The 27704-nt window shown below is 33.6% G+C and overlaps 1 protein-coding gene and 1 pseudogene across 18 annotated transcripts; both read right to left on the reverse strand.

Moving 5' to 3' along the window:
* Positions 1 to 686: 686 nt before the first annotated feature.
* On the reverse strand, positions 687 to 26904 carry RBM39 (RNA binding motif protein 39). Of its 18 annotated transcripts, none has more exons than XR_002776833.1 (19): positions 26520 to 26832; positions 25856 to 25919; positions 25557 to 25629; positions 24052 to 24101; positions 19411 to 19605; positions 16931 to 16996; positions 16781 to 16834; positions 14972 to 15089; positions 14448 to 14600; positions 12569 to 12706; positions 11155 to 11220; positions 9155 to 9359; positions 8685 to 8762; positions 6566 to 6704; positions 5182 to 5214; positions 3111 to 3192; positions 2244 to 2349; positions 1735 to 1813; positions 687 to 1646 (listed from the first exon to the last, which is right to left on the reverse strand). XR_002776833.1 is itself a non-coding variant. In XM_023522251.1 (19 exons), exons 9-19 carry the CDS (start codon positions 15032 to 15034, stop codon positions 1546 to 1548), a joined length of 1122 nt encoding a protein of 373 aa, XP_023378019.1. In that variant the 5' UTR covers positions 15035 to 15089; positions 16781 to 16834; positions 16931 to 16996; positions 19411 to 19605; positions 20736 to 20807; positions 24052 to 24101; positions 25557 to 25629; positions 25856 to 25919; positions 26520 to 26904; the 3' UTR covers positions 693 to 1545. The 18 variants fall into 18 exon arrangements, 17 of the variants coding, with proteins under 17 accessions (XP_023378011.1, XP_023378014.1, XP_011376649.1 ...); XM_023522251.1 differs by lacking the exon at positions 6566 to 6704 and adding an exon at positions 20736 to 20807 and having other exon boundaries at positions 693 to 1646; positions 5182 to 5232; positions 26520 to 26904; XM_011378348.2 differs by lacking the exon at positions 6566 to 6704 and adding an exon at positions 24470 to 24624 and having other exon boundaries at positions 693 to 1646; positions 5182 to 5232.
* Positions 9773 to 9891, reverse strand: LOC111730837 (annotated as a pseudogene).
* Positions 26905 to 27704: the final 800 nt, after the last annotated feature.

The raw sequence follows: 27704 nt of genomic DNA on the forward strand, positions 1-27704 counted from the left end.
TCAATTTTAAAAATGTTCAAGTTAACTGAAGCAAGGAATTTTGGATTAAATATGTCAAAATGGTTGGTGGAAAACTGATGCCACCATACTCAAATTGATTAAATATCTTATCTGAATAAACCTATAAAACTTATGCCTCAGCGCTATCAATAGAAACAAGGTGAGGAAACCAGTATTTGAAGGTGATCATTCCATTTAGGAGCAACATTGCCTACTCCAAGTTTCAATGTAGACAGAATTTGAAGCAGAGTGCAGAGTATAAATGGTGAAGGCTCACTACCCAAGTTAAAGCTCAAAGTCCCATAATAAAGTAAAATGCAATTAAATTTGGGAAACCAGTTTGAACTTAGACCATTTTTTGTTCAGTATTTAAATAGTAAAGCATTTTTATTTTTATTTTTTTCACCAAGATGCCCAGATAACACAGGAGACTTTAAGAACACCCAGGTTTAAGGCCTGGATGAATTCTTTTTGGTAAATCCCTCAGTTTTGATCCATTGTCCTAAGATAACTATAGTACTATAATATAGTGATATGGAGCAATTTACAGGGACAACTTGAGGGCAAATATATCCAGACTCTGCATGCTAAGAATTTTCCCAAAGAGGCAAATACCGAGTCAAAGAAACTAGTATTCTATTTTCAAGTTTCTATGACTTTAAAACATTTCAAAAATGAAGATTTTCTTATGGCCTTTTTAAGAGAATTTTATTTGAGTGGTTCTTACAAAGATTGTTGCAATATGAAAGTCATTTGTTTGATAGAAATATCAAGCTGTCTTGTCAAACACACTGAAGTAACCCAAAAATATATTTCAGAGCTCACAGAGCTTAAAAAGAGCAAAGATATGCAACCAGACAAAACCTATTTCTGCATTTCCTATTTCTTTCCTTACCAGACTGTCACTAAACATCTTGAGGAAATGCAGGGATCATTTTGTTTGGAATCTTAGACACACTAGAACACATATTTACAAAGAAACTTTTACAGATACATTAATTGAAAAGATACCATCCAGAAATGTTAATTTTGAAATCTCCTTTTCTTGCCAATTGACCAGAATGCAAGATGAGATGTTAATCAACAGCCCTTTAGCTGTCTTCAATTTCCATTCACTAAAAGTGTATTCCAGAAACCTCTGCTAAACCATTAGCCAAATATCAACATTAGTGAATGAGAAATGTAACTGCTGTGTAAAAAGTTAGGCTTCTGAAACATTAAAAACATCATTACATCCCTGTCTGCCTTTTTACATTAAGCACATTTGTTCCCCTAGAGCTATTTCTATAGATCCTTAATGTAATTTTCTACATGTACATTTAAAAGGCAGAACTAGAGAACAGCTTTGTATACAGTGGGAATTGCTAGTTAGGGAGAATGAGCACACTGCATTCCTGTTAACATTTTTATTTTTTCAAGATAACAGGAATTGTATACAAATGACAGTAGACCCTTGCCTCTTTATTTTTATCTAAATAAAAGATAACTCAAGATGAATTCTCAAGAAAGAAAAAAAGCTATGTACATAAGGGACTATATCTTCCTTCATCGTCTACTTGGAACCAGTAGTTGTGTTGCTGTCATAGAATCAGGAAAGAGGTTGTGATAAGTTGGAAGAGGTACATATGCTGCTGTTATCATTTTACCTGTTGAAAGAAACAGATATGTGTAGTTTAACATCCTCAGATTCATTACACTCAGTAATAATTGCTCAGAAAAAAAGATCAAACTCACCAGCAAACCACCTGCCATGTAATGCATTGACAGCAGCAATGGCTGCAGCAATTGATGGGCACTTCACATACACGTTGCCCTAAAGTACAATTAAAAAAATACAGAGAGATAAGGGCATTGTGATATACGCCATGGATTCAAATAGTTGTATTCAAATTGCCTATAGGAAAACTCACTGCTCTATAACCACATAATTGTTTCACTAGCTAATATGTACAGTTAAAATTTTACTGACTATATTTTACTCTCCCAAAAACTTGAAAGCTGAAGAATGCCAGGATTTCATGACAAGATTAACACTAACCAGCAACACTGCTACACAATGGCCTAGTCTAATAATTATTTGAAAGTGTCTTTATTTTAGAGAGTATATATTTAGTTGGTATGTTAAAGCAAATTCTTTAACAAAAAAACTCTTAAGACTGATCATAACATGACCCAAGTATCTGTGAAGATTAAGACGAGAGAGCGACAACTTCCTATTTTTGCTTGTTAAAAGATCACAATACCTGAGCTGAATTTTTGTCAACATAAATATGAATAACTCCTCCATGTTTATTACATTCTTCAATCACATCATCTTTAATCTCTGTATCCCATCCAACTTCTTCTTCTCTGTAAGAATTAAAACTTTATTAAATACTGCTCAAACTTAAAAAAAGTTACATATATTCTTATCTATATAAAGTTTTAATATGCATTTTAATTAAAAAATTTAACACTAATATTTAATTTATTGGCATCTTTCAAATGATACTCATACCAACAGTTTATCATCACCATTTCATAGACACAAACCTAACAGAATACAAGAATCCAATGTTGTCTATGCTAAACTGCAAATACGAATGCAAATTATTCAAGTATATTGTTATTGTAGGAAACATGTTTCACTGAATATGATGGTTGATTTATCAAATTAACTGAACAAAAAATCCTCTATTTATATTAGAATACATTATAAACATGACTTAGAAAACCAACAAGATGTTAGACTGATTAAATGAATGGCATTCTAATCACTAGCTAAGCAGTAGGAAAGAATTACTTCTAATTCACAGCAAGCACTAATCAAAAGAAGAAAATCTGAATACTTTCCTGCTATTATATTGAAATAAGCTTAAAGTTTCAAAGCCAAAAACTGATAAACTGGTAATCAAAATAAATACTGACACAAGCTTCACAAATATAAATGGAAAACATAGAATCTGGAAATAATTACCAACATGCATAAAAATTGTTCTAAGACAATCAAAATGGTTGCACTGTTTGAATTATTAAGTATATCAGAATATCCTAAGAGTTAATTTAGAAAAGTTAAATATTAAAGCTTTTACAGTACACCCTTCTGAACTTAACCAAAGTATACTACTTACGTTTGAGGGTTAAACATGTTAGAGAGTTGAAAACACTGTGTTGCAAGAGGTTGAACAGAGGCAGCTGCAGCTAAAGCTGAAGCTAAAAAAAAAAAAAGAGAGAGAAATTAGTTTCATGGAAAATGCATCAGTATAAAATAAAACCAAAACCCACTAACCCAAAGCATTAAAGCAGGGCAGTCAAGTCAGCCACATCACTAATTTATCTTATTTAATAATGTAATTAAAGTATGTAACTACCCCATTTTAGTTGCCAGAAAACCAAGGCAATGTAATATTTAAAGTAGCCAATCTTGAGAAAGTAGGGAGTTTTGTTTTTAGAGGGGTAAGGTCTACATGCAATCAAAATTCAATTACACAAATATCAATATAAATCTATCTCCAGAAAGGCAAAGTATGAAATGGAAAAAATGATTTTGCAGGACTGAGTTTATACCAGGAGAGGCAGGGGATGACAAAAACATAATCTTTGTATGCCAAATAATCTATACCCTACTGTATTTCTTAGGTTTCTGCCCATGAACGAATAAGTTACTTATTTTTAATTTTAAACATTATAAAATAATTAAGTTTTAAAAATAAGATGTATAAAATAATTGAAGCATTTGAAATTTAATATTCTATGATAAGTCCTATTATAAAATCAAATTAATAAATGATTAAGTCTGAGCACAAGAAACACTAAAAAGACTACATCTATAATAGTCATTTTTTTGTTAAAAAACTACTACAGACTTTAATATTTAGGAGCAACATTTAAAATCCATATTGATTTTAGGTTTGAAGAGCATTTTCCAAAACAGCTGCTCCATTGTTTTTATGTGATTTATAAAACATTAGCAGTAGCTGTTATACAACTCACCGTAATCTTAACATTTGATCAAATTTCATTCCAATACATAACAACAACAAACAAAGCTAAGGATAAAACAGCGCATTAGAAATTATGGTAATTAAACATTCACCTGAGGAAATATCAGAAATACTCCACTGAATTAAAATTATGGCTGTGCATGAAATACATCATTAAAGAATGACTTTCTGATAGAATTACAAGTGTTTTTTTTTTAATTTTCATAAAGTTTTATATTAAAATAAAAATGCTAAGTTAACATGTCAAATTCTATTGGGGAAAATTAACAATGCAACCATGCCTGTATTACAATTAAAAACTGAAACCTGCTTATGTACTTTATCACAAACAAATGGAAGTATGCTTGAAACAACCCTAGGTAAATTATACATCAACTGAGGACTTTATTTTTCCACTTACTCAACTATGATAATGTACTATGAATACTGAAAAATATTTAGAAAATGTATGATAGAAATATTTTGGCTCAACCTAGATGAATGCAGAACACAATGAATTCAGCATAGAAATGTAGTTAATACCAAAACCCACTAGTTCTTTTTAAAATGTCAGAGAAAAAAAGGACTGAGTACAATTTGTCCCATTTCCTGGGAAAATTACACATTTAATTCCTGACTATCAAGGAAGTGGAAGACCTTTTTCATGTAGAATACTTTGCTCCATAGCAAAGTGCTCTAAATAAATGGCAGATATTTACATAGTAATTAAAAACAAAAAAAAGAATTGCATACTTTACAAATTGTTTCAATCTCAGAAACCTGCATGCAGTTTAGTCTAATTTTCTCATTACTTGGTACTGCTTAAACAAATCACTGGAGTTAAGAGTCAGTTTTTCCAAATTTTAAATTAAGTTCACAGACTCTGTTTTGAAAGAGTTGTCTACTAAAACGAAACAAATTTCATTTTCTGACTTCTATATAAAACTTACTAACAATCAGAACACAAAAATAAGTATACAGGGCTGAAAATAATTCTAAGCAAGCTAAAGTAAAAAAAAGCACACTTTAATTTATCTATGCAACTGTAATAATTTTGATTAGGCCTTCTGACACATACACCAGATAGCTTACTGTATGTATACACTATATCTCACTCTCCCAAACTGGGTTCAAATTAAAAACTACCATAATAAATATAAACAACTATGTCTTGCTACATTTACATCTATTTCAAAGACAAATAAAGAGCTCAACTCACCTTCAGTCTGTTGAGAAAGTCTTGTTTGCAAATCTATAACAAAAGAGAATTCTACAGCTCAGTGCAGGAACAATGAAGAGCCTCAACTAACAGGGTAAATGTCAGGAAAGCATTAATAAAAGAGGACTACAGTAGCAGGGTTTATGAAAATGAACTTATAGTAAAACCTGGCAGCCAAACCTCCTTCCCCATTCCTCATTGACAAGGCTTTGGGGCCTTATTTCCTCCTATCCTATGAAACTTACTTATGCCTCTCTCTTCCTATTCCTAGTACTCTTCCACATCTCTAATGTATTCCACTATACTACTCTGCACATGGGAATAATGGGAAATGGGGAAAGGGAAGCACACCGGTCAGAAAATACATGAAAACCCTGATCTTGAGAATTCAATTCCAAGTACTTGGGATAGTCAACTATTTATTGCTTGAAGTATCAGTGGCAATAAGCATTTTAAACTTTCAAAGTTCGTTAAAAATCAGTAATCCTTGCAATAGTACACATCAAACAGCTGTAAACACTTTTACTAATCTACCAATTCAGTAGTAGGAATATCACCCAGTGGGAAAACAACATTCTAACTGTATGTATACACAATTTTTAAAGTGCTTTTAAGATTTAAACAGTCCAAATGGACTAGTGGTTACCAGAGGGTAGGGGGTGGGGGAGGAGGAGGAGGGAAGACGTAGACAGAATTAAGGGGGTCAAAAATACGGGGGAAGGGTGAAGTGGGTAAAGGGGATCAAATATTTGGTAGCTGAAGGAAACTGGACTTTGGGTGGTAATCACGCAATAGAATATATAGATGTCAAACTATAATGTACATCTGAAAATTATAATTGTATTAACCAATGTTACCCCAATTAACTTAATAAAAAATAAAAAAATAAAGATTTAAACAGTGCAGTCCAGCCCAAAGGTGGGTTTTATTTGGGTGTAGTTTCATGGCCTAGTCTGGAAATTTATTAAGGCAGGAAAAATCTAATTGAGTTTACCACAATCTGTGAAGGACAAGAAAATTTAAGCCATCTATAGCCAGTACTAAAAATAAATAGGATGGGGATTTTTACCAATATATTTTGTCATATAATCACATTAACACTTCTATATTGAAAAGAAAATTAAGAGAAAACTGCTAGTAACTGAAAACAGCAGTAAGTCTGAATAGTAAAGGATATGCCAGTGTTGAAAAGCTATCTTAGAATTCAAGTTACAGAAATATAAAACATAGAAATTTAGATTCAGTACCTAATTTTCATTAACATGTAATTCAACTGCAACACTTTAATACAATTTGGGTTCCTTGCCGAGTACAGAAAATGATAAATCATGGGCAAAAATGAAAAGGGATCTACAGCCCAAGTTACGTTGGGATATAAGTATACCTGGGTCCTAGGTGCTCAAAATTGACATCTCAAGGAGTTGAAGAAATGTAACTGGTGTGTATTGAAGGAACTTGAAGATATGACCATAGGAACATTGTCAATAAACTTTAAATTATAACACAATTTGTCTTTTTTATTCCTAAAATGGGAAAAAATGTATAGATATCAGAAATCCATGCTATTTTAAGTGTAAATAAATCCCTATCGAAATTTCAAAAATTATTTTTTAGGTCATTTGTGACAAGCAGGAAAACAAAGCATGGGTTTCATAAAGGTAACGATCCTATCTTAGGAAGAATCTATTAAACTTCCAGAATAAAGACATGTGGTAATAGGGATGACCCACACTTGGTTTCAAAAAATTGCTTTAAAAGACTCGGGGGATAAGGGCCTCAACCACATTAACACTCAGCAATTAAATTTTAACAAGTATGGTTTTAATAATGACTATCTGGAGAAAAACACCCATCACATAAACATTTTACCTAAAAATTGAGTGGTTATTAACTCAATAGCAACACAATTTATGGGAAGTATAAAAAAAAGCGTCAAATTTAAATCACGTCTACAAACACTGAAAAGGGGTAATGATATGTAAATGGCTATTTTTCAGAACCCATGTGGACCTCTAGAATTTTAGTTGATCACAATAAGCTACACAATGTGTGTGCCTAGAGAGGTGTAGTCATATAGCATGAATCATATGAGAAATGGCTAAAGATAATAAGGTCTAACATAGGAGATCATACCAATGTATTTGATACATCATCCAGGATAAAACCTAAGATTGCTTAGAAATCAATAATTGTTATGTCATTGCAATAATCGTTATGTCATTGCAAAAATCAATAATCGTTATGTCATTGCAAAAATGAAGGCAGGGAACCAATCTTGTTCACTAGGCCTTTCGTGAATTACCTAGAATATAGTAAATATTCAGACATTTTCTAAATTATTGAAAGAATGATCTGAATAATGCGAAGCAACACAATCATAGCTTTCAGATTCAATAATTTTTATAATTTTCAAACTACAGACTAAGGTGTATTTCCTTTAATATCAATTATACCAAGAGACATCTACGACTACTTGTTCACTATAAAGAAATTAAATGTCTAATACTTGTTTAAAGAGTCAAAATAAATAGTGGTTACAATTTTTCTTCTCGTAAGAATACACTTGGCATGGTTTTGTCAGAAACTTTAAATAACTACCTATCAGATTTCAAAATAAATCATTCGATTTGACAGAAGTGCAGCATACTAAAGGCAAATTTCTAAAGGTACTCAGAAACTTCTGAGTACCCACTAAAAAAAAAAATTAAAGCACACACACTGAAAATCCCTCATCATCTCAAATTTTTTAGTCTCGCTTTATAGATAAAATCAAAGAACCAATTCGTAATATAAACTGCCATACTTTCTATTTTGTCATATTTGGTCGACGATACAAACAGTGCTTAGATGTTCTAAAAGCAAGTCTTCAACATTTCAAAATTAAATGTTATTCTAGCCTGTAGATATGGACTATTATAAAAGTTTATAAATGAAAACTCACAAAATTAAGCCATAAAAAAGAGAAAATCAATGCATTTCAGAAACCGAACCCTGTTACATAACTGTAATAAATTCAATTCTCTCCAACCTTCCTGCCCTCTCCAGGAACTTTATCTTGTAACTTCAACATCTCAAAATAATAACCACTATTGAGAAAAGCAGTTTACTCTGCACTGTTGATTCTATACTTCAATAAAGCTTGATCTAAAGGCCTCTGGGTAGGTTTGTGAACTTAAATATTACAAAAAAATTTTTTCTTTGAAGCAATATAAACTTTTCGGGCTTTAGTAAAACTGATGTATTTTGAAATGTCTAATTCATTGCAATTTCAACTAAAAACTGGTGTGCAGGGTTCAAGTACAATACTCTGACAGCTTATGATGACTGATTCATTCTGCCCTATATCTCCACTTCCTTACATGAACTCTTGAAATTTATAGGCTAAAAAAAGTACTTGATGAATTGAATTCTCAGTAAGTCCTTTTAAATGCAAAAAATTTGGCAAATTTTCGAATTAGGTGAAAAAAACAATGATTTCAAATTAGAAAAGATTCAATTCCTACCTGCCACAGCACCAAATGCCAAAGAGCCACTCATCTGTAGAGCTTGCTGTGCTGCTGGTGGGATCTGCAAACCTGTACCTGTAAAAGAACAGGTCTTAAAGTCCTTACTATGTTAAGAGCAGAAAAGCCTATTTTTCTGGGTAATTACTACCAAAGCCGCTTCACTAAACTTCAAGCAGCACATGGTATAAGAGCTACAACAAAATTTATTCTGAAGTGTAAAGATATAATTTAAAAGATAGTTCTTACAGAAAGCAAAATAAATCTTGTAACGTATGCTGCTCTCAAACTGCACCACCATAGATTCCATTAAAACTTTAAGGCAAGGAACTCCCCATCAACTACACATAAGTGCTGCCCAAGGAGAACATCAACTCCAAAATAAGAAATCATTTTCCATTTACTAGTCCACATGGTTACTTTTCTCATTACCATACCCAGCTTCCCCCTAATCACTAAGAAAAACGCACCCTCTGCCAGTCTTGCCATTAATTGGAGACGACCAGTTGTTCCCAGGTCAATTCCAGTCCTTTCCAATTCATCACTGTCCAAAAATGAGCTAGCACTGGAAGCATCAGTACGTTCAGTAACATGTCCAACTTTCATTGGCCTTCCTGCCAGCTCAAATCCATTAAGTTGTTCCAAAGCCTTCTTGGCACATTCTGAATCGGAAAACTGTGTAATTGAGAAAGAAGTAAAAAAAAAAAAAAAAAAGTCCAGTATATTTATTAACTTACATATTTAACCAAGATAAGAAAATGCATACTTGTTAAATCAATAATTATCACTGGGTGGACAATAAAAATTTCAAGCTATATGTAATATAATCAACCTGGCCAGACCATTAAGTCCATGCAAATAGTTACTGATGTAGTTTAAAATGAAAAGATGCTAAGCAAGTAATAACATCTATCATTAAAAATAAGGAATCTTAGTAACAAAACATGAAAATTTTTCAAACATCAAAACTTTCAACGTGCTGAGATAAAGTAGTGCTTTTGCCCTCATAAACGTTAACTATTCAGAAAAAAATTCAAAGTTTATTCAGATGTTATTTTTATTTTAATTTTTACTATTATTGTTTTTAATGCCTATAGCACTTGGTATTCCTAGGTGGTCTCCCATTAAAGTACTAACCAGGCCCAACCCTGCTTAGCTTCCGAGATCAGACAAGATCGGGCACGTTTAGGGTGGCATGGCCACAGACCAAATGTTATTTATAATACAAAATTCTGGACCATGTTTTCTTGCCAATGAAATTGCGAAAATTCTTAGTTCCAAGATGCAGATAAAATCAAACTCTAATTCACATACTCTGGTTTTAACAGAAGAAACCTATTCCCATCGATTAATCTTTCAACAGAATGTTCACTGTTAAAAAATATAAAATGTTACTAAAATCGAACAATTACTTATAAAACAGGAAACATTTACACACAGCATCACGTAAATTTATATAATCTAGCTTTGTATACAGATAACTAAATCACAGTAAATAGTTAATACTTAGTGAATACTAAAGAATTGAAACAAAACGCTCTGAAAAATATGCCTTCACTGTTTATCTGATGTTTAATAGTATTATAATGACCAAATATTTAAGCACTAAACCACATATAAAACACTAAATACTTTTAGTAATTAGTCTGCAAACCTCAACTTAATATTACTTACATGTAAAAATCCCCTTTTAAAAAATCCCACACATCTCTTTTTATAGGAAGATAACCATACTGTTATCAGAAACGAAATAAAGTGTTGGTGAGTTAAGTTTTATAAGTTTTCCCCTTCACTAGCACATATTAGGTACATAAAAATCCCTATATGACCAAAAAATACATTCTCTAACACTACAGAACACATTTACACTTTATGAAAATTTGGATATGAGAGCATTGTAATTTGATTAAAATCGGGACCTATTTGAATTTTAAAGTAAAAATGTTCCAGGATCTTCCAAGGTTATTAAGATCATACATTTGGAAAATTGCTATGTAACTGGATTGCACCATGAAGTAACAGAGAAAAACGTTTACTGTTAAAAAGGACACTTCCGTTCACAATTTATCCAGCTGCCACCTCATACCCTTATCAGGGACTTGTCTGCAATGATTAGCCAGAAACACTTTTAAGTAGGCATTCCTAATCATTGTGGCAAGGTACATACATATAAAGAGAATTTTAAGTAAAAACGGAATTGCAAGAGATCTTCAACTGAAGTCATATAAAGGAGCCAGACTTCAATTACATGAATAGTTGGCTAAGAAACTGACCACATACAGGATAATGGTAAACTAGTTAAATTTTCACATCTGGGGGACACATGTATGACTATACTAAGTAGCTATTAATGGCAAGCTAATTTAAATATTAATAATGCCTTTCCCCACATCAAGAACTAATGAAATTTTACTATGTTACTCAGATAAAAAACTTCTAAGTCATAAAGTTAATCATAATAATTATTTACCGTAATAAATCCATATCCCTTAGATCGACCTGTTTCACTATCCATCATGAGCTGGATACTTTCAATCTAAAAATAAAAAACACTGTCATGTAAGTGAAAAGAATAGGGAAAAATTTTATTCTTGGAAATATGATGGAAAAATCTCCTCTCCCTAAATAATAATTGAAAACATACAACCACTCATACTCCCAAAATCATTTTATGGCCTAGAAACTTTCCAAACAAAAAGTGCAGTAGGGAGCTGGAAACAGTCAACCATCTTAGTTTTTGCCTCAAAAGCAAATCACAAAAACCGATAGTCCTTTGTAAAATACAATCTGGAGTAAGAAATGAAATCAATATCTTTGCTTTCATTATGCTAAAAACACCAAAAATTATTTCAATACCAGACATGACAAATTGCCCCAAACAATGGAATATTTAAAAACAAGACTGGATGTCGCTGATTACACAACTCTGTACATTTAAAAAGCAATCATCTATTCACTTTAAACTGGGTGAATTGTATGGTTTGTGAATCACATCACACTAACCCAAAAAAGCTGTCCATACATAGAAAGCATGAAAAATTAAAATACAGCACCCAAATATCATATTTCTTCATATTCTGGTGGTTTCCGGAGTATATTCATTTTGTAATGACTGACCAACCCACACAATGACGACCTGTGTACCATTAGTATGTGTATTATTTCCAATAAACACCTACAGTCAACACCCTAACACTTAACAATATTGACAACATACTCTAACAAAGTGAAAGAAAACAAATAAAAGTGAAAGAAGTGGAAAAAAAGCAATAAAAAGTATATCCAAGGGCAATGAACTTTAGTAGTGAATAAGATACAGCAGGAACCAAGATTTTTATTCATGGCCAATGAACCTTTTAAACCAGAGCACAGTCTATTAACATTTATTTTAAAATAAAATGTGTAAAGTGAAGACCAACTGGATAAAAATGAACAGTCTAACTAATTACTCCTTAATTTATTAGAGAAGCTTCTCTACATATACCTAAATTTTCAGGAAGCAAAAAGCATAAAAAAAAAAAAAAAAAAAAAAAAAAAAAAACCAAACAAAAAAAAAAAAAAAAAAAACAACCAGAAGGACAAAAAATTCTCTTGCTCCAAACACACTGTACATTTTTATCATTCACGTTGATTTTTTAAAAATGATTCTAACATTCATTATGCATTTCACTGCAGCATTACAAATAAAAACATGTTAAATAGTCTATCTTCAAATGACATTTTCTTTTAGGGAAACTATCAATCTGTCACAAAAACCTTACAGAACCACCCTTCCTTCTCCATCCTAATCTTACAGAAACATGACAAAACGATATAAAAAAATTATTATGCAGTTTTATTGGTTTAATAACTATTAGGGATCTATTGAATAAATTGAGACTTACCCTGCCAAAAGGTTCAAAGATCCCCCGAAGCATATCCTCAGTTATGTTAAAGTGTAAGGAGCCCACATAAAGCCTCATAGGTCCAGCACTTCCCTTTTGTAGATTGTTTGCCATTGCTGCAGCTCTGTTTTTTTCCGCCTACATGAAACAAAATGCACATCACACAGCAATAATACAAATCATTTAAACAGAGCAGTAAATCCCAGTCACACCTTAGGTTTGCTAAGAACTGATGTCAAAAGCTAGTGACGAAATTATGCTAAGTTTAACAGTCATCCACAAAAGGACAAATATTGTAAAATTCCACTTACATGTAACCATGATTAATGGCACTAAATTATACACTTAAATTGTCAAATTTCTAAATAAAAATTGTTTTACAATAAGAATTTTTAAAAATTTTAAGAGCATGCACAAGCCATAAAGAGCAGACACTGCATTTCATATATAAAATGAAATCATAAAACTACAGTACGCCATTTGATGCATATCAGACATGCTAATGTAGAAAATAAGACTGTTTCTTGGAATTGTTAAATACATCCAATATTCATTAAAATGTACTCAAGATCACTGTTACTCAAAGTAAAGTACACCAATGACTATCGTTAAGGGGTTTATGGCAATATAAACCAAATAAAACCTTCGGTTCAGCTGTAATTTTCCTGAATCAAGTTATCAAAATCAATAGTTCTCAATTCACATTCTAATTCAAATTCCTTTTCTTGTAACAGACTTGCATACCTTGAGTAGTGCAGTTCAACAGGTTAAAGTTACATGAATTCAAAACCTCATTCATTTGATGCTTCTCAGCCCTTTGTCAAGTCAATCTACACACTATTAGGCTTGTCCTCCATCACAAAAAGTGAACTGAGTAATGATTTTTCCCCATTTCCTAACACTTATTTTCCTATAATTTACATTAAATAAAGTGACAAATACCCAATATTAAGTACTCCTAAAATATTAAATAGGACCTCTGATCACCGTTTAGAGGTGATAGAGCTAGTAAGTATATAAATGTTAGCAGTGAAAACAGAATTTCAAGTCTGATCTGGTTACAAAACTTATGCATAACTCTATAATGTTACATTAAGTTTCATGAAGTAACCAGATTATTTGGTAAGTTATGGAGTGTTTATTTCAGCAGTTTCAAAAGGAACCAATATGACTATTCAGGTATTGATGATGAATTATAAGAATATATACTTTCAAATTATATACTCAGTACATTGATACATCCTCCCCATTTTTTCACATCTAAGTGAACTAAAATATTAATGTCAATTCTGTAATCAGCAAAGAATTAAATCACAATTTGATTTATCTTAAAATATTCTCAAAACTAGCTTCAAATCTTTTTTTAATTAATTCATTTTTTTAATAGTGACACTGGTTAATGAAATCCAGTAAGTTTCAGCTATACAGTTTAACTGTAAGGTATATATATATTTACACTGTTCGCCTTAGAAATATCTTATTTTCAAGAAATGTTAGAATAGCTGTTTAAACTACTCATAAAATCCCGTGTAAAAATTTATTAAAAATGACAAAATCATTCCATTTGAAAGACTGGAAAGGGAAAACATGTTCTTAGACGCTTCTATCTCTAACAAATCACAAATCAATGAAATTCTAGATTAAGTTCTCAAGTTCTTTTTCATGAAAGTTATTTACAACTTATACTAAAATAGAAAAGGATAGGATTGAAAATACAGTATCAAAGCATTCAAATTAAAAAGAAACCTATCCTGAAAACATCTGACTTAAGGTCCTTAGTAAGTGACGATTATGTAAAGCACAAGGCATTGTACAGCACAACACTAAGCAACAGCAAGTTTCCAGTACTGTTAATGATTGAATTCTTAAGAAAAATTACCTGTGACGCCTGTACTATGATTGGCACTCCTAAAACACGTTGGCCAGTTAATCCTATTGCTAGAGGCACTGAGCTAACATCGACAAACTCCACATAAGCAATGCCCTTGGAACGTCTTGAATTTCTATCAGATATCATCCTTACATCTCGAACCTAAAAAGAAAACACAAACTTAACACAAGATTGTTTATGCAACCATCAGCATAAACCATTATATTTTCAAAAAGAGACAAGAAGCACATTAATGATGCGGCAAAGGTAGAAGCCATTACAATTTTTTAAAAATAAGTAAACTTTTAAGCCCACATTTCTATCTTTTGATAAATACATGGTAAAATTTATCAACTCCAACAAAATTAACTTCCATGTGAGGCAAAATAGAAATGTTACCAAAAATAAATGCCCTAAATTCTACCAAATCAAGAGGTTTGGTGTTCAGATGTCTTATTTTACCTGCTGTACTATTATTAAAATATTGCTTGCAATTTCCATTTATTTGAGCTCTCTAAATAGACTAAGATTACCTTCCCAACTGTAGAGAAAAACTCTTCCAAATCCCTTGGCCGAATTCTTGCTGCCAGCTGCATGCAGAAAACTGTCCTTGCATCTCTTTCCTCAGGAGTTAGATTATCAATTGGTTCCCTAACAGGAGTAAAAAAAATATAAACCTTATAACTTATTCTTTTTAAAGTACACTTTCAGTACACAAAGTTTACTGAAACTAGTTTGTCACTATTCCCAAACCAGATTTATGCAAAATGTCAATGACTTTAATGTGACTCAATTCCTTGAACAGGATGACAGTTTACTAAATGTTTCTTCTGATATTTTAGATGGTATTAGGACAAAAGTCCAGTGGCCTCTCAATCTTAAAAACAGTAATTTCTCCAGGATAACAAAGGGCCAATTAGAAGCCTGAGAGTTGAACAGTAAGTTGAACCTAAATAGCTACAAATCAAACTGGTACGAATTTAGTAGAAAGGATGATTTCCCACAACAAAACCATAAAACCATAAAGTGAAATTAGTTTGATAATCAGAAATGGTAAAACACCAAATGAAAAAACTATTTTAAGCTTTCTTTATCAAATTGAGATGGATATATATGAAACAGTAAGCTGGCTATTACAACAATTTTTACTAAAACTGTAAATTAGTAATCAAAGAAATGTTTCTTAATGGATATAGAAGACAGTAACCACAAGCAAATCAAAACTGAAAAGAAATTATCTAGACAAATATCAATAAGGGATTCAACTTATTCATTATTAAAAATAACCTAATATTTCCTCCTAAATTTATAGAGGGAACTAAAGTGCCCTTAAGAAAGGGAGAAAAGCACAAAAGCACAATAGATGAAATTTAACTACAAAAATTTCAAGGAAAATAAACATGTCTAATTAACATTATTTCAAAGTATCACTAAGGTTAAGGTTCTAAGTGAATCTTTAAAGATATAAGCATAAGCATGCTCTTATCCATGTTCTGGACATTCTCGGGAAGTATTTTTGAAATCATCTATAATACTATAGTATATCCCCTTAAGAAATGAGCCAGTGATTTTCAACATACTACTGTAAAACAGATGTACAAAGCTGGACTAGATCCAGAGAATGAGAATTAAAAGGAGATTTTATTATGAAAGAAAACTAAATATTAAAGCTAAATATTAAAGAGTAAAAACCTCAATATGTTACAAGGAGAGTTTTTAAAATCATTAAGGTTTTTACCAAATCCTAGAATAATTAGAATATACCAAAGAACAGGACAGACTCTAAGTTAAAAGTGCCCTTTAAGGGAAGCCAGAATCTAAGTAAAGATCAATGCTAACAAATGTTGCTTGACCAAAATAAGTCTTATGTTTATTTAAGAGGAAAACAATTCAAACACTAAAGAAAAAGTACCACTTAAAATCCAGTCAATTGGGTTAAGACTTTAGAAATTTAATACTTTTTCTCAGGAAAGAGCAAAATGAGATAACTCAGGATTGTTATTACTACTTTATCACATGAGGCCATTTCAATAACTCAAATTTACTAATTCCAAAAGTCACTGAGTGAAGTCTATTTAAAAAATTTCTATAGCTACCATTTAAAAAATGTAGTTTATATAAGAGAAATATGTATTGAAATGGTAATTATTGCTCCACTTTGTTACATGAAAGCTGAAAATTTAGAAATACACATTGACTTAACAGTACACTAGTACTACACAAAAGGAAGGTTGGTTCAATATAGTCCAAATTAACTGATGTAATTAAACAGCAGTAGCATAAACTGCAAAAGCTTTAGAAATGCTAAAAGCTCTAAAGAAAAAAACAGGGACAACAGCTACCTCACAGGACTCTTGTCTTTTCTGAATGGACTTTTGCTTCGGGAGCGTCGTCTGCTGCAAAGTTAAAAAGTTTCAGAAGTTACCCAAACAAGTACATCACATTAGTTCCTTGAAAAACAATTTAAACAATTCAGAAGTATGTTTAAAAACCTTAATTTGATGCTATGAGGCAACCCAATCTTTCCTCGGATGGCACTGTTAAATTTTGGTCCGGAGCTAAAAAGGAAACACAAAATTACACTAGTTACAGGTTTAGGGTCTTGCTAAGATCACGTTCATGTGCTCTCCAGCAAGTTTAACATTGTTTAGGCTGCTTCTTTTCCACCTCAATTATGAAGAGGAAACAGATATTTTCTCTTAATTCTATCCCAGGCAAAACTGCTCTTAGAATTATCCATACTGGACCACTGAGAGGTGCCAAGACCAAAGGTTATTTATACAGCTTCAAATTTTTTTAAATTCTAAAAATGCGCACTTATTTAGTCCATAGTTTTAAAAAAATTACACATTTATGAATACATTCCTGAGGTTCAAAAAGTGAAAATAAATCACTCTGAACTTCTTTCACACTGGCAGTTAACTATGGTTAACAATTTGGTGTGCATCTTCACACACCCTTTCTCAGGAACACATTTACACATGTGTACATATACAAAGTACATATTTTCTTGTTTGAAGGACTTCTTTTAAAAAATAAGGACTAATTATTTACATAATCATGAATCTCCAACTTTTCTGTTTAACAAGTCTCAGTAATTACCTTTATCACATCATACTTCATTTTCTTATAGCAAAATATTACACAGTAAGATGTAAAGAAGTTCATCAATTGTTCAAAAATTGTTTGATGACCTGACATACTGAAGTGTTTTCAAAGACGACCAAAAAGTCAACTACTCTAAAAGTTTTATTCCATAGTCTAAAAAATTCTTCCAAAGCCCAACAGTTTTAGAGCCTTTTATTTTAAAAGACCAAAATAACATAGGACAGTCCTATGTCCATTAGTGCTCATACTGTCATCCTTTTTCCAGTAGCAAAATGAAATAATTATCTATCCAAATGTAGTCTGTGACTCACATTTGGACTCACGTTCATGAACTCTACATGTACCTACAACATCCAAACAGTTCCAAATAAACTGTTTTGTATTAAGTGTGTCCTTTGCAATTTAAACTAAGTGATAATTAAGGATGTACATTTACTGGATAAATTAAAGTTCACGTAAGAATATATAAATAATTCCTTTCCCCTTTAATTATTAAAGACACAGTTTCTGCCTTCATAGTTAAAAATCACCTGAAACCAAATGTAAGAACTAAATCATTATTAATCAGATGAGATCACAGGTTGACGTCAGGTATTCCTCATTCAACAGAGAAAATAGTATTCAGAATTAAGGTAAACTTTTCTCCTATTTATTTCATTCTGGTAAAAAAAGATGCAGTAAATTTTGATAAAAAGGACAAAGTATTTTCTGACAGCATTCAGAATTAAAAGAACATTGTGGTCCCTTTAAGCTCTTAAAAAGTTTATGAAATAAGCAGCTAGGAGGAAAATAGAAAAAAGGGAGTTGAATTCTTTTCACTTTAAAGATTTAAAAACCAGAATCAACTCAAAGTGATACTAAACTTTAGTGGTTTCAAATACCAAAATATTTCACGAATAACAGTAAGTATGTTAGGTGTTTTATTTACATTATCTTCTCATTCAATGCTCATTAAGTTTTATCTGTCAATTGTTACCACTTCCTTAAAAGTTGAAAAAAACTAAACTGTAAGGTTAACTTGCCCAAGTGAAAAGAGCCAAGGCTCTCTCTGATTTAGCCATTTGTCTTTGAATCCCATCTTGAACCATTCAAGTTTTAAAGTGAGACATGTTAATTATAATATACCTCTTAGTTAACAATAATATATTAAGAGAAAAGAATATCATAAAGCTCTAAGGACTACTACATTCAATCCATAAAAATTCTAGGTAGTCTCACCAATTACTAACATAGTTGAAGATTTTAATGACTATAAAGAAACATTTCCAACTGAAAACTACCACATCCAACTTTCCATAGTGATTTAACTTTCAAAGCACATTTATTTAGTGCTTTATTAAGAATCCTTAAATACAAACAATGTATGAGCCCTCAAAATGATCATTATCCAGGAGCACATACCAAATTCATAAAGGGTCTGTCACTTCAGCTGAAAATGGCCACAAATAAGGCTGTTAACTGATTACATATTTGGCTAATTCTACTTATTTTTAAGTTCTGTCTGAGCTTTAAAATTTTAAATAAATTTATATTCAGTAAGTATTAATTGATATACCTTCAACCTTTCCAAGTATTTGGCACTACATAGCAAGTTTTTTTTTTTTTAAAGCACTCTAGTGCTTCAACATAAATACGGTTTAGACTGGCATACAAAATTTTTAGAATAAAGTTATCTGTATGCCTAGTATTGTATTTGTCCACACCGTTTTCCACTTTACTAGTCTTTTCAATGCCAATATCCCTAACATCTTTAAGTAATCACATTAAAAAATAGAATTTCACCATTCTAATCACTCGGGTTAAATTCCTTTCTGGATATTCAAAGAAATGACCCTCAAACCAAATCATAATTATAGTTACATACTAAGGACTTCTGTAGCGGCCTCTGAATCTGCGATCTCGACTTCTTGAGCGGCTCCGTCTCCTTTCTTTGCTTCTACTTCGCTTCCTTTCACGACTTTTGCTCTTTTTCCTTTCTCTATCCCTGCTTCGCTTCCGTTCCTTACTTTTGCTTCTTTTTCGTTCATGACTACGACTTCTGCTCTTGCTTTTTTTCCTCCTGAGAAGAAAAAAGAAATCACCATTATCTTGCTGGTTTTTAAGAATCTGCCAAAATACACTTCCTTTTATGGTCAGAAATTTTATCTTTTTGTAAATTTACTTTGCTATTTTTACTATCTTACAATGGTACATAATCTTACTTATGGACAATTCTTAGGTAAGGTAAATAACACCCAATCTTTGCCTTCTACTACTGAAAATCAGCAGTCCGCTTACAAAGAATTATTTGAGAGAGCAGGGACCAATCTCCTGGGAGTCAGCTACAGTTTTAACGAAGAAAGGACTTGTTGGTAGGTACTGATCAAAACTTGAACTTTTAAATAAAGTTTGGTCATCATACAACTGGCCAACAAGTATCATCGTAATCCACGAAACAATAATAAAATCAAAGTTATAACAATGTTAGCATTTGTGGTATTAGTGCTGGATTATACATACTTTCATTAAATACACTTACTTCCCTTCAGCTAATTTTGACCCAATTTATACATGTAAATAAATATACTTTCAACGGGCCATACAAACATCATTATTTTAGTTTTCACGGGCAAAACTACAAGTAATGAATGGCAAAAGACAGTAAACTAATGCAGCAAAATGCATTCTGACACTCCCAGACTTTATTGTGACCCTTTCAGTTACTTTCTATTTAAGGAGCACACCAGAAAATGGAGTATGCCATTTTATATGGTTTATATAAGCCTGTGGGTGGAATCAAAAACAAGAATCAACATCTATATAAATCTTTATAAAATCTCAAACTCTGAAAGGTAAAAAAGCCAGTCAGTCATATTTTCTGTTCATTTCTATATTCTTCACAACCCATTCATTTCATAATTAAATCTTACAATCTATACCTCTGCGTCATCACCCAAAATTTAGAGGTGCCTTCAGATATTTCAATATAAATTGAAAGACATTTCAAAATAAACTTATTCCACTAAAATGTCAATCTGTAGTGGCTAAAAGATTATTAACATTTGACAACTCTACATCATTTGGATACTTAATTAACTGTTTAGTCCTTATCAAAGCAAAGTTAGCACAAGAGCAACTGAAGTCTGCCTCAGAGAACCTGTAAGCAGGTCATCTTAGAGTGCATTGAAAATAGAAAATGAAGACACCCACCTTCTGGAATCTTGAAACCCACACTCCAATCACAAGGAGATGTAGAGCTTTCCAAGGAGGCAGAAACTTTGTCTAAAATTTCAAGATAATCCACCTGACTGTCAGAAATGTATATGCTAGGTAGCACATGACAGAAAATTAGGCTACACTCATTATTTATATAGAAGTCATCAAAGCAATGCCCAGAAGGGCAACAGATAACATTCCAACATTGTTGCCTGCAAAACCTGACAGTTATCTTAGACTAAAGAATTCAGTGTGATATCTATAATCGAAAGTCCTAATCAGGGGAAAAGTGAAAAAGTAACTCCATCTCCCACAAAAAAGACAAAGTTTTGTTCTGCTCATAGACGGCCCATAGCAGAGAGGTAGCCAACCTCCCTATTTACCTCTTTTTAGGCCCAAAACTTATTTCACCAAAGGAAAGGACTCAAAAATTGGAGAGCTAATTACAACTTGAGGTCCCCACCCACATCTGAAGGCAACCCCAGACAGGTAAAAAGACAGCAACATACTAAAACATTCAGAATATACAATCCTCTGCATAAAAGCTCAGACAAAAATTTAAGGGTGCAAGAAAGCAGTATACTTCTCTAACAAATTACAGCTTCAAAGAACATTAAGTTATCTAAGTAAGGGTTATCAAAATCCATACTAAAATAGTCAAATCCTGTTACAACTTAAAAGGGACTTTTCCAAAGTCTTTTTGTACTGTGGAATTTTGTACTGAACATCATTGAAGTAAATGGTCCACTGGGCTGGGCCTTTGGACTTTTTGGTTATATGGCCTCGGCTGTAAAGGTGTTTTGCTATAACTGGATTTGACCTCTTCCATGTAAGAAGATCTAAATTTTAAATGCAAAGTACTCTGGAAAATAAGAAAAAAAATAGAAAAGTCATTTATTCCAAAATTTATAGATAATCCACACCACAGTAGCCAATATATTTCAACTGTGTCATTTTATTGTTATCCTTTTTTGAGTAATAAGAGCTTAACTGAATGGATGCTGGTTTAGATTTTGCAAAACTGGTTACACTAACAAATAACATTCCCAAAAAGGCAAGCTCAGGTACTTAAAAGGCATACACTTAGATGTCTTGCCAAACTCAGGGTTATATTATTCTTTTGAAAGTAGACTAATTGGTAACCAATTTGTGTTATCTTAAACTTAATTCCTTTCACTAGCAGAATACAATTGAGTAGATGTATTGAGAGAATCAGAATTACTACTTTCAGGGAAAGAAAACATTTACTAGTCACTCTCAGTTCCTCAGAATATAAATTTTCTTATGACCTTAAAACTACATCCCAATACTCAATGGCTTTTAAGACAATGAAGTTTTAATAAGAAAAATGCAACATGAGACTTTCCTTTGGTTAAGAGAATTCATACTAAAGACTAAAGCACAGAATACTTTACTTGTTTTATATTGTATTTATCCTTAAACAACAAAATTTTCTTCTAGATTAAGTTTGGAATTGAAAGAATAATTTCCTTCAGAAAAGTAGGTGAAAAGTTCCCAATTCAACAAGGGAGCCATTTGTTTAATCAGCTATAATTGAGGGTGAAGTGTCTGACAGAAAAATAATTTGTACATTTTAAAAGATACTAGGTAGTAACTGGGAATGTTTCCAAGAAAAGTTCTTCCCTTAAACAAAGGACCCTATGATCAATTAAACAAAATTGTCTGTTCTATTTAGCCCCATTAAGACCCTACATTAGATAAACAAAGGCCACTGAGCATCAGTCATTGAGAACTGGATGCTAGATTTCGTTGTGAAAGCTTGGCAGCCTTTAATGAGCTTAGATGCAGGATGAAAACAAGTATAAACTGGAGATGGTATTAGTAGCAAGAAGTGACATCTGAGAATGGTACCAAAAAGGTCTGTGCCCAAAAGTGTGTCTTTATCCTTTTGGCACTTAGGCTGAGATCTTTCTCATCCTCTAGCCCTCATACCTACATTAGACCATTTCAGTCATTTTATATGAATACCCCTTCCTAGGTTTTCTTTGGATTACAGAATCGAAAATTAGAACCATTAATTAGGAAACAGTTACCATGGTAAATGTCTAAAACCAGGTAACATTAAACCATGCAATGACTGGTTGATTGCCTCGCACCAGAAGACTAAAAGCATAACCTGTTGGGATGAGTGAGGAACTGTTAACAGATTCCCACCCAAGCTTGTATCAGAAAAAATGTAGGACATTTTCTACAAATTATCATTTTTAATCCACTACTATATTATTTTAGGGGAATTACAATAAAAAATGTTGGTGTAGCAAAGCCTAAACAATTCAATCTGACAATTTTCTCATCTTTTTACAAATTATCTACCTACCTACCAAAGTTGTGAAGATGCTGAAGTAATATACTACGAAGCACCGTGAACTCTCAGAAGGGAAACAGCCAAAAAGAACCAAGTTAAATGGCTATTTTACCACCATTTTTCGATATGAATTATAGGGTCACAAACATGAGAAAATGTTTTACTATGACATCAAAAATATATACTAATAAAACAACTTATTGTTTGCAACATGACTATTTGATATTAAGAATCACTAACTTTAGAGCTGAAACTCCAAAAATAGGATCCAATCTTATAAAGTAGATTTGATTCATACTTTTCTTTTAGATTTTTGCATACTATATTCAATACACAAGTCTGTAACACTAAGTTCCTATTTTGGTTTACTCATTTCAAATAACTCCGTTACTTTATTTTCAAAAATTCCATTCTCATTATTAAGTCCATTAGAGTTTAAAAAGCTTAAGACAACAAAAGCCAAGAAGAGGAACACAAGTAGTTCTTAAGTATACCATAGCATTACAACAAAAAGGGTCTTTAAGCAGCAAGGAGCTTCAATAATTCACAGCTCTGACTCAGTGATTTGGAACAATACTTTCCGCTGCCTAATTATTCACTACCTTTTCTCCTTCCTAAGCCATCTTCAGTAGATATGATAGTTTAATTGCTAAAATCACATAACTCAACATTATACCTAAGTTAATAAACTTAAGACAAAAGACAAGCTCTAACACAGGAACTCTTATCCAGGTTGTTATGGACTTGGAGGGGAAGGTGTCCAAAAGGTCCCTGAAACCATATCCTGAAATCTAGGGAAAGAGTCCATAGTTTTTCATTCTCAAATAGTTTCTTGTCTCAAAAGGTAAAGAACTATTTTTCTAGAAGAGGCAAAGAAAAGTAAGAAGAGCACCTTAGTTTGATGTTTTAGCCACAGGAACACAACTTTAAAAGGTACCAATCACATAAAGTTCCCCCCACCCCAGGTCCCTTCTTAAAACTTACTTTTTGCTACGTTCTTCATGGCCATTAGCACTGCTCAACTTGTTCTCATCCTAAGCAGGGTTGATAGAAGAACATCATGAGGACGAAGTGGTAACATTTCAAGTTGTCAAAGGGTAAAGGGAACAGGAATAAGAAAATACAAAACAATTTTAAAACTAATTACTTATTTATAGTTTAACATGGAAGGCTATAAAAAAATTTAGATGGATATGTGTTGCTTAACCACTTTGTTGCTTACAATTAAGTCATCAAAATACAAAAATAAAAATGCATATTAACATGTTAAATTTTACTTTCTTATATAGATATTAAGTAATCCAGATTTAGTGTTGAAGTGGTTAAATAGAATTTCTTTAAAACATGAATGAAGTCCTGTTTTGAGTTTTATTCCATGTGCTATGGTCCCTTTGGTCAGTACCATGGCTCTATTTCTGCCTAAGCCCCAAGTGGCCATGCTAGCAGCCAGCCACTATCGATTTCCTGTGACCGATGCCATTCCTGAGATCTTCGCCCATTTCCGTTGGAGGGTTGGGACTGTAAGAGCTTGATGCCACCTCTGTCACACATCTCGCCCTGAAGCAAACAGGGATTCACACTGCTTTAGTAATGTTGACTCCCAAGAACCCAAGAAAGTCAATTAATAATCCACCAGTCCAGCCTAAACATTTCCTACTTCCATACCTGTTTACATGGAATTACATCCACGTTAAACTAAGACACAAGAATCTTAACATTAAAATAGAAAGTAGCTCTTCAAGAGTCTAAGCATTAAAAAACTATGTACACTATTTAAAGCTACAAAGAATTCATCCAAATTGGTACCACATGGTCGTGCTATACACTCCAAAATAAATGTATTATTTTTAAAAGGTTTAGCGCAATGTTTATTAAAGTTGATCACATCAGTTACAGGAGTATAACTGCTAACTTACAAAGCTTAGTTTGTGACACCAGTGATAATGCATGCATACTGCTATTTTCACCACCAACTGGTCAAAGAATGAAAAGACACTTTACTTTTACTGTGATACTGAAATGGGTCAAAGGCTATATTAGCTAAAATAATTCCTTTGTAGTTTCTAGTGTGAAATATGGCAGGGACTAATTAAAAATAAAACAATATGGAGAACAGTAAAACAGTCATCAAGTGACTATAAGTTGTGATACTGCCTTTTTTGTTTAAATTTTTTTTCTCTTCAGGGATCCAAGAATTTTAGTAATTTTTAACTGAACAGCAGATCTTCACCTGCCTGTTTTAATATTTTACTATCACCAGTCTTTCATACATAGAAAAAATTTTAAATCTCACCCATTTCTTCTTGTAAGACTTTTATTTAAAGATTTGCTTGCCACAGACTGGTTATGCTTTGTTATTCTTGGACCCCTGCTATTTTCCCAAACCACTACATTCACCTTTTTGCTATACCAAACTGGAGCTGGTAATTCTTAGTTGAGTCATTTTACCTAGGGGACCACGGTACAGCGATAAGTCACTCAATTACTACCTTATGATTGACAGTTCACACTGGAATCAAAGGTGAATTCATGGGAGTAGAGGTGAGATATCGTTAGGCAAGTCTACAAAGAGAGATAGATGGGCATTTATTCATCACGCTGAAGTGAAACTACTGCACAATATTATTACATCAATAGCATATATTTACTTTTGTAAGTTATACGTAATGCATCTCTGATAAGATAAATCAAGAGGGCTCCGGGGAGGTTAGTTTACATTTCAGCAGTAGTTTCGTGAATAATGCTAAATTAAGAATTAAACAAACCTCACCGACATGTTTTTTCTCACCTTCTTGTAAGGAGCCTCAAGCATTGCTTCAATATCAATATCGTCTGCCATGTTCTCTAAACGCCTATGAAAATAAGAGGTAATTCTATTGAGTAAACGTTTCGATTCTGCCCGATTTTTCTCGAATATCCAAAACTTCAGAAAAACCTTCAAAAACCCTGAAATGACTGAAGTGGCGTACTTTACCAAGCTTGACAATTAAATCTGAAATGCCTCTAAGACCGCGCACACGAAAGTAGATTAAATGTTCGATTTTAAAAAGCTTGCGATGAACTCAAAAACATAACTCGGGAGGCTGGAGCGAGCGCGCCTCTTTCCGCGCAAAACCCGCGCTGCCATTTTAGAGGTAAGGGAAACTCCCTCGTTTGGGAGGGGTTGTGTGCCATGGCAGCGTTCGGCTGGCGCCATGTTGGGAGGTCGCGGCTGGCCCAGGCCTCGAAGGAACAGGTCGCCATCTGCCCGAGGCTCTTCTGGGGTTCATACCACCCAAGAACCCTGAAACCTAGCCGACCGGAAGAAAAGGGCGCGGTCTCCGAAATAGGGCTGATTTCTCGAAAACCACCCCCTCACCGTTAAAGACCGCTTAAAGAGTGCCCCTCAAACCAAAAAACAAAACTGAACCTCAGAAAAGCTGACAATACACAGGTCCGCGACGCTTCCTTACCTGTGCGGGCTTCCGGGCCCCTGTGGTGTTCGTATTCGGGAAGGGTGGGGGGCTGCTGCTGCTGCTGCTGCTGCCGCCGCTGTTGCTACTGTTAAGCCGCTAGGCCCGGGCCGCAGTACCACCCAGCCCGAATTTCGGGCTCCGAGGGCGGATAGGCCCGAGCGAATCTAAAAGAAACAATGGGATTAGAGAAGCCCGCGCGGGAGTGCAGGACAGCGGCTTCGGCAGCTCAGGATCCAACCCTGCGACAGCGTCCGCAGACTCCCTGAAATGGCGGCTGCTGCTTCCCCGTACTCACATTCACTAACATATACACACACACAAACACACGGGGCCTCACAGAGCCCGCAGCACGGGCTCTCGCGAGAAGCTACCCTTAGTTCCAGACCAGAGCGGCTGAAATATCGCGAGATAGAAGTATGGGCCCCAGCGACCAAGGCCCAATCTCGCGCAATGATTGCGCCACAGATATTCCCATCCCCCATTCAGAGAGGCGCCTTTAAACTCCTCCCTCTAGATAGGTGTCCCAATCTCGCGAGACCGCCCCAGTTGCTAGAGCAGAGACAGTTGGTACATTTCCTGTCAATCTCTTAGAAAACTCAACGCTGAGTGGAATTCGGTTGTAGCCACCTCCTCGTGGCGTCTCCTCACAGCTATCTGAAGGTTTTATCATCAGAACCGACCGCCCCCACAATCCCCCGGACCTCCCACTTACATGTCTGTCAAGGTCGCAATAAGGCAACCTAGTCTATATGGCGATAGAGTAAAACGAAAACGGTCATATGGAGATTGTCCGCCAAGGGTGAAGACGAAGTGAAAAGCATTCATAAGAGAGAACGCGGGAAAGAACGTACAGGAGTAGAGGGCTATACCTATAGAATAAAAATTAGAGGTTTCAGCCTTTTGGAGCTAGTGAACTGTCCAGCTTCAAAACACCCTTGGAAGTAGCGAAGAAGGGCAAAAGAGGAAAAAACAAACTGCTTCACTGAGCAGTGCATCAGCTTTGAGCCCCTTAATTTATAGTCTAACCTTGTCTACGGCCATACCAACCTGAACACACCGTGTCACCTCTATGATAGTCTGGCCTTCTATCAGGGTTGCTATTGTTTCTTCAAAAATGTTCCCCATTCCCGTGGGACTTGGCTCCTCCCCCCTGAAGTCTCCCAGAAGCCTGGCAGTTAAGTA

This window comes from Pteropus vampyrus, unplaced genomic scaffold (genome assembly GCF_000151845.1).
Source record: "Pteropus vampyrus isolate Shadow unplaced genomic scaffold, Pvam_2.0 Scaffold336, whole genome shotgun sequence".
NCBI lineage: Eukaryota > Metazoa > Chordata > Mammalia > Chiroptera > Pteropodidae > Pteropus > Pteropus vampyrus.